Source organism: Indicator indicator, chromosome 13 (assembly GCF_027791375.1).
Source record: "Indicator indicator isolate 239-I01 chromosome 13, UM_Iind_1.1, whole genome shotgun sequence".
NCBI classification, from domain to species: Eukaryota; Metazoa; Chordata; class Aves; order Piciformes; family Indicatoridae; genus Indicator; species Indicator indicator.
In genome coordinates, this window is record NC_072022.1 from 7,568,086 (window position 1) to 7,582,183 (window position 14,098).

Below are 14,098 nucleotides of genomic sequence, written 5' to 3' on the forward strand. Positions count from 1 at the left end.
CGATATGGGACTGCAGAGACCATCAGCTACAAAACAGGCTGGCCTGGAGATCTTCAGCTTTCCCTGGATGGGACTGGCTCCGTGGGGCCAGCAGATAACGCCTGGGCAGTACATGGCTGTGTTCCCTCCGAGGGATTCCCACAATGGTCCCCACACGGGGGGCACAGCTCCACTGCCTGCTCCTTGGCTGTCCCTTATCTCCCCACGCAGACCTGTGCCCTGACCTCACATGAAACCCAACCCCATGCCTGGGCCGTGGATAAAGAGCTGCCCAGGTGATGAGCTCCTCTCGGCGGTCGCATTCCTTGCCCGGAGCAGCTCCCTCCTACGGCTGGACTCGTTTGTCAGCACTCGGCCAAGTGAGTGATGCAGAAACGCTTCTTTTTTCCTCACAATGTGCTGGGAGGGGCGGCTCGGGGCGTGGGGGGGCTGCTGGTCATCTCCTTGCAGCGAGGAGTAGGAGAGTCTGCAGCACTGTGACTCGGGGCTCTCCCTCTGCGTCCCTGCGCTGCTGGAGGGTGGGACGAGCAAGGGACTACGCTGAGGTCCACCTCAGCCAGACACCCTGAGGGGAGGGTTTTAAAAGAGCTTTGCAGTACCCCACTGTTTGGTCTCATCCCACGCACTGAGTCCAGCCGTTCCCACCTGCACATTTAACCTGCTGTGCTGCCCCTGCCGCTGAAGTGAAGCAGGTATTTTGCACCCTCACCCCTGACTCCTGCACTCAAGTCTCCCTAGGAAGAGGATGGGCAGGGGTCAGAAGCAGCTTCTGCCCTGGAGAATCCTCTGGGGCAGTTGGCACATAGAATCATAGAATTGCTAGGGTTGGAAGGGACCTTTAGTTCCAACCCCCCATTACCCAACACCCTACAAAGTCCCTCCCCAGCTTTCTTGTAGCCCCCTTCAGATATTGGAAGGCCACAAGAAGGTCTCCTCAGAGCCTTCTCTTATCCACACTGAACAATCCCAGCTCTCTCAGTCTGTCTCCATAGCAGAGGACCTCCAGCCCTCTGATCATCCTCATGGCCCTTCTCCGGACACATTCCAGCACCTCCAGATCCTTCTTGTAAAACTGGATGCAGTACTCATACTGGACCTCCCATCAGTTTCTCCTCAAACCCATCAGCTTTCAGCCTCCTGTATTTGTTGACCTCTCAATTTCTTTAAAAAACAAAACCAATTAAAACCAAACCAAACCAACCAAATCACAAACAAACTTCTCAGAGCAGATTTACACTCCCAGCAAGGTTTGGGTTTTTTTTTTTTTTTTTTTTAATATTCAGCTTTGATTGGACACCCAGAAATCCACCTACAGCTTTTTCCCCTGCTCCCACCCAGGGCTGTGAATCACAAAGTGGAAACAATGGTCCCAGGGTGATGCTCATGGCTGTTCAGCCCCAGCTGCTGCTTGTTTCTAAATGACTTGATGGCAGTGGTGGGCTTCACACTGCTTCTGGTGGGTGTGCTTCAGTGACTTCACTTCCCAACTGCAGGTCAGACCCCTAAATGTGAGGTGTTAGAGAGTTCATCTGTAAGCATTTCATAGTCTTTTAACTACTAAAGCTTGGCTGTTGCTCAGAAGTTAACAATTTCTGTCTGGCAGAGCCTCATAACCAAGGCCAAAAAATGCTGTGCTAAGCAAGAATCTTGAGATGGTTACGAGCCATGTTTTAAATGAACCCCCTGACCTGAGAGGAGCACCAGTGAATAGTGAGTCCATCCAGCACAGTGTGGGAAGTCTAAACAAACAAGGTCACCTGGGCTTGGCTGGCTCATGGTGCTCTTGCTGATCCCTCATTAGCAAACAGAGGGCTGACTGCTTCTGTTCTTCCATGAGTGGCCTGTTGCCCTGCTGGGTAACTGGACCCACTGGGGCAGCGCTAATGGGCAGTGGCACTTTGCCTTCTTCACCCAGACAGATGCTGAGCCTATAGTCCAAATGTAGGAGAAGGAGGGACAAGGAACAGACTGTGCAGCCCTTGTGCCTCCTGGAGCATCTCTCAGTGCCAAGCCATGAGCTGCCTCCCTCTCCCTTCTTCTCCATCCCTCCATAGCAACAGCAGTGAACTCTTGTAAATGCCACAGCCATTGGCTCATACAGTCTTTCTTTTTCCTCATAAAATGAGTTATGATAAGTTCTCCAAGAGCTGGATGACAGCATGGTACCATGGTTCATGAGCTGTGGACAAAGATGATTTTGTTTTTAATAACTGATTTTTGAAGTTTTTTTTTTCCCAGGATGATGTACCAACCTTTCCTTTTCCTTTTCTTCCTTTCCTTCCATCTCCATAAATGTGAAGATCAAATCCTGGGTGAAGATCCATATGAAATGCCCAAAGACTACCAGGAGGTCTACAGAGGGTCAAAGAATGATGTCAAAGAGATTCCAAAGATTGCAAAGCCCTTCATTTCTGAGATGATCTTTGTGCAAACCAGCATCACCACTATAAGGAAAGGTGCCTTCAGGTACATGCCCAACCTGATCAAGATTTCATTTATTGGCAACAAGATCAAGGCAGTTGAATCTGGAGCCTTTGATAACTTGCACAAGCTGAGGGACTTGGACATCTCTGGTGCCTCAATAGAGGAACTATCTGTGGGCACTTTCCAGAACCTCCCAAGCTTGCAGAGGCTGGAGCTGAGAGACAGCCACCTCAGATACATCCCCGAAGGCCTGTTTGATGGGCTGGAAAATTTGGGGGAGCTCTCCCTGCACAGCAATGCCATCTCTTCCCTTCCAGAAGGTATTTTTGAGTCTCTTGTCAATCTAACATTTTTGGACCTGGCTAGAAACAAGATCAAGACTCTTCCTGAGGATGCCTTTAGCAGACTTCCCCAGCTGCAAGTCCTCCGGCTGTATGAGAATGAGCTGCAGGACCTGCCGGCAGGGCTGCTGGACGCTCAGCCAGGACTGCTGGAACTTAACCTCCAGAGGAACAGGCTCGAGGCACTGCCACCCATGCTTCTGAGGAGCTTGCCTCACCTGGAGAAACTCCTCTTGGACAACAACCTCATCAGGGTTCTTCCTCCTGAGGGCTTTTTTGGTTTGAACAAATTGAAGCTGTTGACTCTGGATTCAAACAACATCACAGAGCTCCCCTGCTGCCTCTTTGATGCCATGCCACACCTGCGGGAGCTGGACCTGGGCAGGAACAGTTTGGCCACACTTCCAGATGGCATCTTTGTTAATCTCACATCTCTTGGGAAACTCATCTTGTCCCACAATCAGCTAGCAGCCTTGCCAAGAGGATCCTTCACTGGGCTCAGCAAGCTCTTGGACCTCCAGCTGGATACAAATCAGCTTTCTGCTCTGGATTATGAAGTCTTTGCTTCTCTCCCAAACCTGAAAACCCTCAACCTTCGGAAGAATCAGCTGGAGAGTGTCCCCCGAGGGCTCCTGGACCCCCTGAAGAAGCTCAGCTCAGTGTATCTGAGTGGCAACCCATGGAGATGTGACTGTAACCTCTGCTACCTGCACAGATGGATCATGGACAACAGTGAGAAGGTCAAATTGTCCACCCAGGTGTCATGCAAGAGTCCACCCCACCTGGCAGGGCAAGCAGTGACATCACTGAGAGATGACCACTTAATTTGCACAGCTACTCTGCCTCTTTCAGCTTCTTTCACCCCATCTCTGCCGTTCAAATTCACATCCACATCATCACAAGGGATGCCAACCTTGCTGTCACCTGGAGCCTTGCCCCCTGCATCGCCAACCACACTGTCATTGGTAGCCTTTCCCACCACAGTACTGACAACCATGCTGTCACCTGTGGCCACTTCTGCCATGTTGCCAACCATGACAACAGAGGCCTTCTTCACTTCTCCATCACCAACTGTGCTACCTAAGGAGTTCATTGCCACCCCTTCCTCAGCCATGCTGCCAAAGGTCTTCACCACCACCACCACATCACCAGCTGTGCTGCCCAAGACCTCCATCACCACACCCCCACCAACTGTGCTCCCTGAAGTGTCCATCAACACCCCATCACCAACTGTGCTGCCTGAGGCCTCTATAACCACCCCATCACCAACTGTGCTGCCTGAGGTGTCCATCAATACACCATCATCAACTGTGCTGCCTGAGGCCTCTATAACCACCCCATCACCAACTGTGCTGCCTGAGGTGTCCATCAACACCCCATCACCAACTGTGCTGCCTGAGACCTCTATAACCACCCCATCACCAACTGTGCTGCCTGAGGTGTCCATCAACACCCCATCACCAAGTGTGCTGCCTGAAACCTCTATAACCACCCCATCACCAACTGTGCTGCCTGAGACCTCTATAACCACCCCATCACCAACTGTGCTCCCTGAGGCTTCCATCACCACCCTATTACCAGCTGCGCTGCCAGAGAGCTCCTTCAACACACCGTCATCAACTGTTCTACCAATGTTCTCCATTGTCACCTCATCATCAACTGTACTGCCCAAGGCTGCTCTCACCACTGCCCTGCCAGCTGTGCCACAGAAGTCATTTACCCTGTGTTCAACTTCAGCCATCATATGCCCAGAACCTCCTGGGGCCATCAGCCTGAAGCCTGCACTGTCCACTTCAGCTTCTGCCACCACACCAGTGCCAACCAGCCTACTGGACGCCTCCACCAGACAAGGGACTCCTGCTCTTCTAGTGCCCACAGAGAGGCCAGGCAGCATCCCACGGGTAACACTCAGCATCTCCCCTATCTCAGCCCCTGCCACAACACTCTGGCCACCCTGCAGGGATGCTGTGACAGATGTGGTGCCACTGGCATCACAGTCCCCATCCCACCATGCCCCTGTGCCAAGCAGGGAATGGGATCGTGCCACCACATGGGGTTCATTCACATTTGGCACCCAGCCTGTGCCCACTGCTCCCCAACACACTCCCACCCCTGCAGGCACCACTGAGATACCAACACTTCCCATCCCTCTGCCACCAGACCCCACAAGCTTCTGGCCAGCATCCTCACCTCTGTCCCCTGGTGGCCATCAGTCCTGGGGTTTCCCCCTGCCACCCAGCCCACGGCACTGCAGGGCCTGGATGGTGCTGGGCCTGGCTGCTTTGGCACTGCAGGTGGGCTGCACGCTGCTGGGGGTGGTGATTGCCCTTCTCCTTCACCAGGCCACCCATGGCCAGGGCCACTCTGTACCACCTGTGAGGCTGCTGAGTCTCCAAGCCCTGTCTGCTCCGGGGACCCTAGCACCAGCCCAGGCAGGGCTGTGAGCCTGGCTGGCCCTGCATGATTTGGGCAATGCCCAGCGTCCTTCTCTAGGGTCTGGCCACAGCGTGCACATGTCGTGGGGTGCATGTGTCGTGGGGTGCATGTGTCGTGGGTGAGTGTCCCAGCACCCCGACTGGTTCGGGACGCCTGCCAGCTGTCCCCTGGCAATGCTGGGGGCCTGGGGAGCCAACCGCCGTGTCACTGCCGGCCAGGTCCTTCTGCCAGGCGACACTAGATGGCATCCCGACACAGGCAGTGCAGTGACACTGGGGCGGTGCCCGGCAGCCCTGGAGGCACCGCGCTGAATGCCGGAGACCCCACAGCCGGCCAGTGGGGAGCTCGCTGGACCTCGGGCACGCCTGCTCTTGCTCGCAGGGACTGGTCGGAGCTCCTGCCTGCATCACCTCCCCGCCCCTGATAGGTACCTGCAGGGAGCAAGCAGACCTTGAGGAAGGACATCTCAAGGCTTCCTGCCCCACACCCCTGCTTCTTCCGTGCACGATGTTATGGGATGTGCCAGTGCCCATAGTGATCCTAGCACTCTGACCTCTTCCCCTCTCTTCCTTCTGTTCCTCCTCACTGATATTAAAGCTGCCCCCCTGCAGCTCTGCTGTGCACTGAAGGGCTGGCAAGAGGAATATTTTCATCCCGGAGCTTTTCTGTGCTGTGGGTGGATTCCTGTTGCTTACTGGAGTATGGGATCCTCAGTCAGCAGGCCATCAGGGACCAGTGCAGCACCCGAGCTCCACATCCTCCTGCTGGCAGAAAACAGACATGCAAAGTTTTCTTTCTCCTCAGAAATCTCGTGCCCCTAAAATATGCTTTTTCTTGTGGTGCTGCCTGCCCTGGCCTCATACCATAACTTCAGCTGATGCTGAGCCCTGACTGCAGGCTGGGCAGGAGTTCTTCAGAAGTTTGGGAGTAGAGGGGCCAGATTTACTCAGTACTGAAAGGTTAACTTGCACCTTCACCTCTGCAGTCCTGGCCTGCTACCAGGGCCAGGAAACTGCCAAACTTTACCACAGGAGGCTGTTGCTGTGGGTTTTTTGCCACTGTGGAAAATGGAGAAGTTTTAGCCCAGGGAATTTTTGAGCCTGTTTCTTGGTTTGGATCTCTGGGTATCCTGTTTTGCTCTAGGGTCATTGTTGATTTTGCCCTGCGCCAGGCAAGCTGCTCCCAAACTGAATTACCCTGGTTACTACAGGGTTGCAGGTGCCTGCCTTCAATTCTCTCCTTTGCCACCAGTGTTTGTGCAGTCCTGCCCTGCCTTTGGGTGCTCTGCCCCAGGGATAGGGCAAAGGGGCTGCCTAGCCCTTGGGAGAACCCAGGAAAATCAATCACCTACGGATGTGCTGGGCAAAGAGCTGTGCGGAAGCAGCTCAGAAACCCCCCAGCTGGGAAGCCCTGAGTGCCCCAGCTCCCCTGCCTGTGGCTATGCATCAGGGACCTGGATATATGTCTTTGCTAAGAGCCTGTGCCGTGTTGCAGGCGCTTGGGCTGCTCCTTGAAGTCCTGCTGACGGCTGTGAAATACGGGAGGCAAGCGCGGGGCAGTGCATCTGGGTGGGACGGAGCAAGCAGCGCCGGGGCCGGGGCTGGCAGGGTGGGTAATGAGATACAGATGAGCTGGAGGCAGTGTTTTTCCTGGCAGTCCAGATGGGCTCTTGATTTAGGGGGTTTGAAAGTGGGGCCTGCCTGCCTGCCTGCTGGGGAACAGACCCCGAGCACTTCCTGGGGGGGTGAGGTGGGGGTTTCTCCTCTGGCTTTTCAGATATTTAATGGTGCAGCACAGTCTAAACAGGGAAGTACTTCGGGGTGAGATTAGCACAACATAATCACATCTTAAAAGGTCTTCAGAGACACAAGGCATGTCCGCTCTCCTATTAATTACTTGTTACTAATAAAGCTGGGGTCAGGCTAGAGGTGTTCACTCTGGAGCATGCTGGCTCCCTCTTTGCCCAGCAGTAGTGTCTCTGAGAGCAGCACAAAGCCCAGCAGCCTCCACCTGTGCCCATCCCACCCTGGAAACCAAGTGGCCAACATTCCCACAGCCACCTTCACAACTAATTTGCCCATAATGCCCTGAGAGGGCCACGTTTTTCTAAGTGCCCAGAACACTGCTGAGTGCTGTAAAATAATAATGGCCAGGGCATTCCCAGCAGAGGAATTTCGTGCTGTGATCGATTTCTAATGTGCAATGAGGGCAGCTGCCTCACAGACAGCAGCAGTCTCTCCATTGCTGTGAGACCAGGCACTGGAAGGATACAGCTGGGCTGGGAAGAATTAGCAGCCTTGCCCCTTTGCCTCTACTCACTGTGGTGTCCCGTGGGAGGGAAGAGGCTGTGAGGAGGATGGGATGCAGAGCGTGCTGAGGGTGATGTGCCTGCTGGGAAACATGCTTGGGTTTCCTCATTGGTGAGCACGAGCAACCAGGGAGCACATGTGGATGGGGCAGAGCATAGGGGATTTGCACCAGGTTTGCTGCTTTGGATTTGCACCTTGCTGCCACACCATGGAAAGGCTTTCCTCTCTGTGGGGAGGTGTGTGGCCAGGGCAGGTGCCCAAGGAGCTCACAGCTTCTAGCACAACCTTCCTTAACATGTCCAGAGAAGAGCAACAAAGCTGATGAGAGATCTCGAGCACAAGTCCTGTGAGGATAGGCTGAGGGAGTTGGGGTTGTTTAGCCTGGAGAAGAGGAGGCTCAGGGGAGACCTTATTGCTCTCTACAACTACCTGAAAGGAGGTTGTAGCCAGGTGGGGGTTGGTCTCTTCTCCCAGGCAAGCAGCACCAGAACAAGAGGACACAGTCTCAAGCTGTGCCAGGGGAGTTTAGGCTCGAGGTGAGGAGAAAGTTCTTCAGAGAAAGAGTAATTTTCCATTGGAACGTGCTGCCCAGGGAGGTGGTGGTGGAGTCACTGTCCCTGGAGGTGTTCCAAAAAAGATTGGATGTGGCACTTGGAACCATGGTTTAATTGTTAAGAGGTATTAGGTATTAGGTAATAGGTTGGACTTGATGATCTCTGAGGTCTTTTCCAACCTGGTTGATTCTGTGATTCCTCCTCTGCTGTGCACAGCCTGGGTGTCCCTTTGCAGGAGTGCCATTGCCCTGAGTAGTGCTTGATGATCTTTTAATCCATGATTTTCTGCGGTTTCTCTGAACTCAGGTCAGATTTTTAGCATCTACAGCACCCTGTGGTGAGGAGTGCCCAGGACTGCCCAAGCACCAAACTAGGCAGCACCTCCCTTTGTTCTTCCTCTGCTCACTGCTTCTTACATGGGATGTCAGGGTTCTTGCATTGGAAAATAAAAAAGGTGAGCATCCCTCCACGCTGCTTGTGACGCTGTAAACCTCTTCCCAGTTGCTGTGACTGCCTGAGGTCCTTGTAGTTAGCCTCACCTGACAACTGGTTAGAAGCAGAGATAGGACACTGTGCCTGTGTGTCCTTGAGCAGAGCTGGGACTGAGAAGTCTCCAGCATGGCCTGGGAGTCCCCCAGCCACCAGTGTCTCTCTTCCTGCCCTGTGCAGGTGATGGTTGGTTCCCACAGCCCTGCCACTTGTGCTGCAGTACTGCCCTGTAACTGCTCTGCCTGTCAGCCCCACTGGGAGCCCCTCACACTCCGGGGGCAGTGGCTTGTACCTGTCACCTGCCTCTGGTCCCCTTCCTGCCCCTGGGGCGCTCTGCAGGCAGGAAGATGGTTGAGAGTAAAAGCCCTTTCTTGTGGCTGGCAGGAAGCAGGGCAACAAGCACCTGCATGGGGGTTTTGCAGAATAACCTGCATGGGGAACAAAGCTGGGCCTCCACTGGGCACACCCCACTGCTAGCTTGATTCTGGGAACCTGTCCCAGCCTGCTCCATGCTGGCACATCCTCCTCAGGCACCTGACGCATATGCTAGCCTCAAACACATCCCACAGCTGTGACAGGAGTAGTGTCTCACTGTTTCTGCCGTGGTTTGAGCCCCCATGCCCAGCAGGTTGCAGGGCTAGGGGTTGGCAGCTCTGTGTGTTGCATGAGAAAGGTGCTGTGTGCCGCAATGTGCAGGGTGAGAAGGACAAGGGAGGTGCTGGCAGTGCTGCCTGGAGAGGTGTGACAGATGACATGGGACCTGCAGGGTGAGGATACCAGCTGGGGCAGCTCCATGACTTAGGCAGCTGTCACAATTCCTAAGGATCAGCTAGGCAGACACATCCAGAACCCATCCATCCCTTCAGCAGAGATGACCATGGGCTGGCAGTCACTGCTTGGTCCTACTGTGCCTCCTCAATGTGGGCGACGGTTTCAAACACTGGCACCACTCCTCCACATGTCCTCTGGATAGTCTATCTTTCCCTCCCCATCCTCCACCCACAGCATCCCTCCCAGCACCCAAGCATGACACCTGACCTGTCACATCAGGCTGCTCCTTGTCAACAAGTCCTGGGAGACACAGAGAGCAGGAGCTGAACTGGGATGTTCATTCATCTGCCTTGCCCTTGGCCAATCCTCCTGCAAAAGGGCTGCAACCACGTCCTGCGGGAGCAGTGGCCTGGCCTCCCCCATGGCAGCTGGGGCAGGGAGAGGACACCCAGGCATGGGAAACAGGGCTCAAGGGCATGTGGGGCTGGCATCCCCTAGTGTTGCCATCCTTGCTCTGCCTGCCTCAGGCCTTGTGCTGCCCATGCTTTTGCCCAGGCTTTGGGAAGGGTGAGGAAAAGCAGGCGGCGCATCCTGCCCCAGGCAGCCGCAGGGCTCCGAGGGGCGGAAGTCTGCTGTTTGTTTAAGGTGCAAACAAGTGCTGTTAATCTGCAGCCTGTTTGTATTTCTCCAGAGCCCCCGAGCACGGGGGAGCAGGGGTGGGGTCTCCCCTTTGTGCGGGGGCAGGGTCATGCTATTGGAAGCAGAGGTGAGAAAACACAGAGGGGCAGCTGGAACCTGCTTTGAGAGGGAAAGATTTTTTTCGGCTATTTATGATAATTAGTGGGAAACGTTCCTCAGACATTTCAGATGATTTTGTAATGAAGTTGGGCTGAATGTTCCTGCTTTGTTCCACTGGAACCATTAAAAATCTCCCTTCTTTAGCTGCCTTAATGCAGTGTTGAAAAGGCACAATGGCATAAAAGTGGCTCAGTGCAGGGCAGCACGCCTCCTGCCCCACCAGATAGAACCCTTCAGAGCCCAGATTTTCTGGGTTATAAACCTCAGTGCTCCCAATATTCATGCAAAGGCTGCTGCAGATCTGTTGCCCAGGGCTCCTTCATATCCCTGATGGGGGTTGGTGCATATGAGTCCCAGCCAGCCAGCACCAGCAGGCCTGTGGCACGTTCTGGGGGAACAGCTGACACAAACACAAGACAGGGCAGGCACAGAGAGGGAAACTTTGCTCTGTTCTTATAGAAAAGCTGCATGCAGCCAGTCATCGTGCTGGGAGTTTGCTGGGGTGAGCTGCTGTGTTGGGAGGGCATCAATCCCTGTGCAGGGTGAAATGGGGAGTCCAGCCCCAAGGAAAGTTCTTCAGAGCCAGATCCTTCCCTCCTACTATGGCCAGGCAGTCCACCAGGCACCAGTGCAAGGCAAGGCATGTGAAATCCAGCTGTGACCCTCTGGATGGATCACCAGAAGGCTGCAAGAGGTGGCTCACTCTTCTCTTGCTTTGAGCAGGGGAAGGTTTCTTTGGCATAAGTGATGAAGAGAAAATCCACCTGTCTGATCTCAGGCATCTCTCAGTGCTGTTTCCCCAGGGATGTTGTGTAAATCTAATGGGATCTCTCCTGCTAAAGCCGTGATAAAAGGGGAAAATGGCAAGGAGCTTTTTGGTGATGGGGCTGAATGTGGTGGGTTTGTGTCCTTGTCAGCATTCCCTTCCTATCTCCAGATGGTGAGCTCAACGTCCCAAGCTGGGACATGGGGATGCACCTGGACCTGCTCCCATGATTCTACTCTGCCTTTGGCTAGGTGAGGGCAGCTGGGAAAAGCATGGGCACCCGGTGTGGGCACACAGGATTGGCACAACCCTGCGGTGCTATGAAGGCAGGCTGTTCCTGCTGGGCAGGCACCTTTCTTCCCAACCACAGTGGTGTTTTTAGGTGTTGAAAGCTAGATAGGATCATGTCACCCCTAATGCCTACCTGCTGCCCCATGGCTGGAGCCAACGAGCCCAACTAAGACATTAAATCATCAAGCTGAAGAGGAGAGGTTAATGGTTGGGAGCACAGAGCTGCCCTGTCTCTCCACCTCCTCTGCTCTTGCTGTAATCAAGCAATCATCTCAGCCCCCTCACTCCTTTCAATGGGGGAAACTTTGCAGACAAATTCCTGCCAGCAGGACACTGGAGCTTTCCTGGGTGGCAGAATAAAGATACCTATCACCTCTGCCTGGGCCTGCCACCAGCTCACGCTGGGAGCTCAGCTGGGGAGCCCTGTGCTGGTGACTCCAGGCAGTGCAGGAATGGGCTGAGAGTTCTCCTGAGAGGAGCAAAAGGGCTTTCATTTTCCCTGAGATAACCCAGAGCACACAGTGCTGGGGTGACACGGTGAGCCCAGCTGTGAATATGCTGCAGCCCGTGCCTGCAGTTTCTGCTTTGGCAGGTCCTGAAGAACCACTTGAATGATGATGCTTTGTCATTGCTTGTGTCTGTCCCAGCAGTCGTCTTCAGGGACAAATCTCAAGACACACAGTCAGTTTTCTGTGGGACCTGGAGTGGAGGTCTTGGAACACCTTCTAGCACTGGTACAGAGTATTTTGGCTGGTGTATTTCTGCAGGCAAGAGTGATGGATGGGTCCTGGGTGCTGCCTGAATTGTACTTTAAGCCTCCACATGGACCCAAATTGCTCTCTTGGCAAAACCTGCTGTGGGAAACTGCCTAGCTGGATGTGTAAAGGTGATGATACTGAGCCTTGTGTACCACAGCAAGCCCACGGTCTCCCGAGCAGCAGGCAGCATCTCTGGCCAGGAAGCAGCACGTCTGATGGACCAGACAGCTCTATCATCACCCCATATGTGCCAGCACACCTCCACCCCTTCGCTCTGGTTCCCCCCTTAGGTCTGCTGATTGCTTTCCAAGCAATTATTTCCATAAGCTCTCTGCAGCGGACAGAGACAAACGCTCAGGTACGGAGCGGTAGTGTGCTCCTGACCTTTCCCAGCACCGGACAAACGGAGCCAGCAGCACAAGGAGGGCACACAAAGGCTCTGTGCCGGCCGGAGCACTGACCCTGCCGTGCCACAGCTACCTGCTGCTCTGCCACAATGGCCCTGCAGCTCCGGCCAGCCTGCCGCGGCCATGAAAAAGGACCGGAGATAATAATGAGCCTGACTACCACTGCTCTCTTCAGAGAACTGAGTCAACTCCTTGGGAAGAAAGAAAAAAAAAAAGAAAAAAAAAAAAGGGAAAGCAAAACCCTTCTTGGATAATAAAGAAGTAACAAATGAAGACTGAAAGCCTATAGAAGGAGTCTTAACCCAGCGAAGAAAAAAAATGTCAACATCTGTGGAGCTGTCTGCAAAAACAGAGTGAACCCCTAGTGAATACCCTCTAGAAAAGGCATTCACTCGAGGAAAGGCAAAAGGCTACATTTTTCTATGGAGGTATAAAGATTTTGATGAATCTGCCCTTTCCCTTTCCAGTGCAGTTGAACCAAGCGCTAATGTTCATCTTCAGCTGTATTAAAGGGTGCAGAGGGGGAGGGGGGTGCTGACGGGGGAAGAGGCTTGATCTGAAAGCTTATGAGGAGGGTGGATTTAGGGAGCCTGGATAGATGTCTGAGCACTAAAGCAAGGAAGAAAAGCAACAGGCATTAGAGAAAATACTGTTTAACAAGACTTTCTTTAGTCAGCCCATTTGAGCAGAGATTGGTGGGCCATAAATGTAATCCTCTTAGTGCTGACTTAAACTTGTTTGTACAAAACAGGGAAATATAATATGAATGTAATAGTCACATTTGCTAAAATGCTTAATAAAAAGGCAGAAGTCCTTTATTTTGATCTTCAGCTCTGGTGCAGGCTTGGAGTGTAGCAGATGTTCTCTCAGAAGTCTGCCTGGGGTTGGCGGGGGGGGGGAGGGGGAGGAAAGAAAGAAAGAAAGGAAGAGATTCAGAATATGTTTGTGTGCTGGGCAGCACCACAGCATCTTCACCTGGTTTGTCACCTAAGGAGCACCTGGGCTCTCCAGAAGGTGAGTAGGTTTTGAACCTATAAACACCTCTTAAGGAGCAGTAAGTAAATAACACACGTTTGAGGTGGGGAAGTGCAAGGTGGGGGAGTTCTCTTTACTGCCCTCAGAGGGTTTGATGTGGGGCACAGTGGTATGGAATGGTCCCCAACTGGAAAGGCTGCAACTCCTCCCAAGCCAAACAAAGCTTAAGTTCCCCAGTGTCAGGTTTAGTCCCAGCAAAGCGAAGCTGTTGTGGAGGGGCTGTAACAGTCATCCCCAGGTGCTTCCTATCTTGTGCTGCAGACACAGCAGGAAAACCAGAGGGTGGAGCTGCTGTAATCACCATCCTGCTAATCACAGATTCATTTAAAGACATGAGTGAAATTTTATCTAATAGCCAAACATTGCTGTTCCACAGTAAACTTCAGACCTTTGTTCTGACCCAGGACAAAGAGCAGTGCTGTAGGATCAGGCAGTGGACATGGTGGGGTAGAAAAGGGCATCTCCATAACTGCCTCTGGACCAGATTGACCCTAGGAGCCTGGTGGGTATGCTGCACTCCACTCCGCTCATTCATGGCACTGGGGGGCTGTAGATATGACACTGGGAGGGAGCTGGTTCACCAACAGTGCAGGCACTCCTCATTCCCCACACAGTTTAGACCAAATGTGATAAACATGCTTCATCTCCACCTCCTGGCCTCATCCCTTTTAACAGCTAAGAGCTTCCAAAATTGTGAAGGGCAGAGATATGGCAATGGG

General features: G+C 53.3%; 1 protein-coding gene across 1 annotated transcript in view; it reads left to right on the forward strand.

Annotated features, from left to right (window-relative positions):
- Positions 1 to 229: 229 nt before the first annotated feature.
- The window catches only part of LOC128970825 (uncharacterized), a 30,729-nt gene continuing 16,860 nt past the window's right edge, over positions 230 to 14,098 (forward strand). The window contains exons 1-4 of the mRNA XM_054386187.1: positions 230 to 359; positions 2,301 to 4,666; positions 11,827 to 11,984; positions 12,228 to 12,295. Coding sequence (XP_054242162.1) covers positions 230 to 359; positions 2,301 to 4,666; positions 11,827 to 11,984; positions 12,228 to 12,295 — 2,722 coding nt within the window. The remainder of the gene's footprint in view (positions 360 to 2,300; positions 4,667 to 11,826; positions 11,985 to 12,227; positions 12,296 to 14,098) is intronic.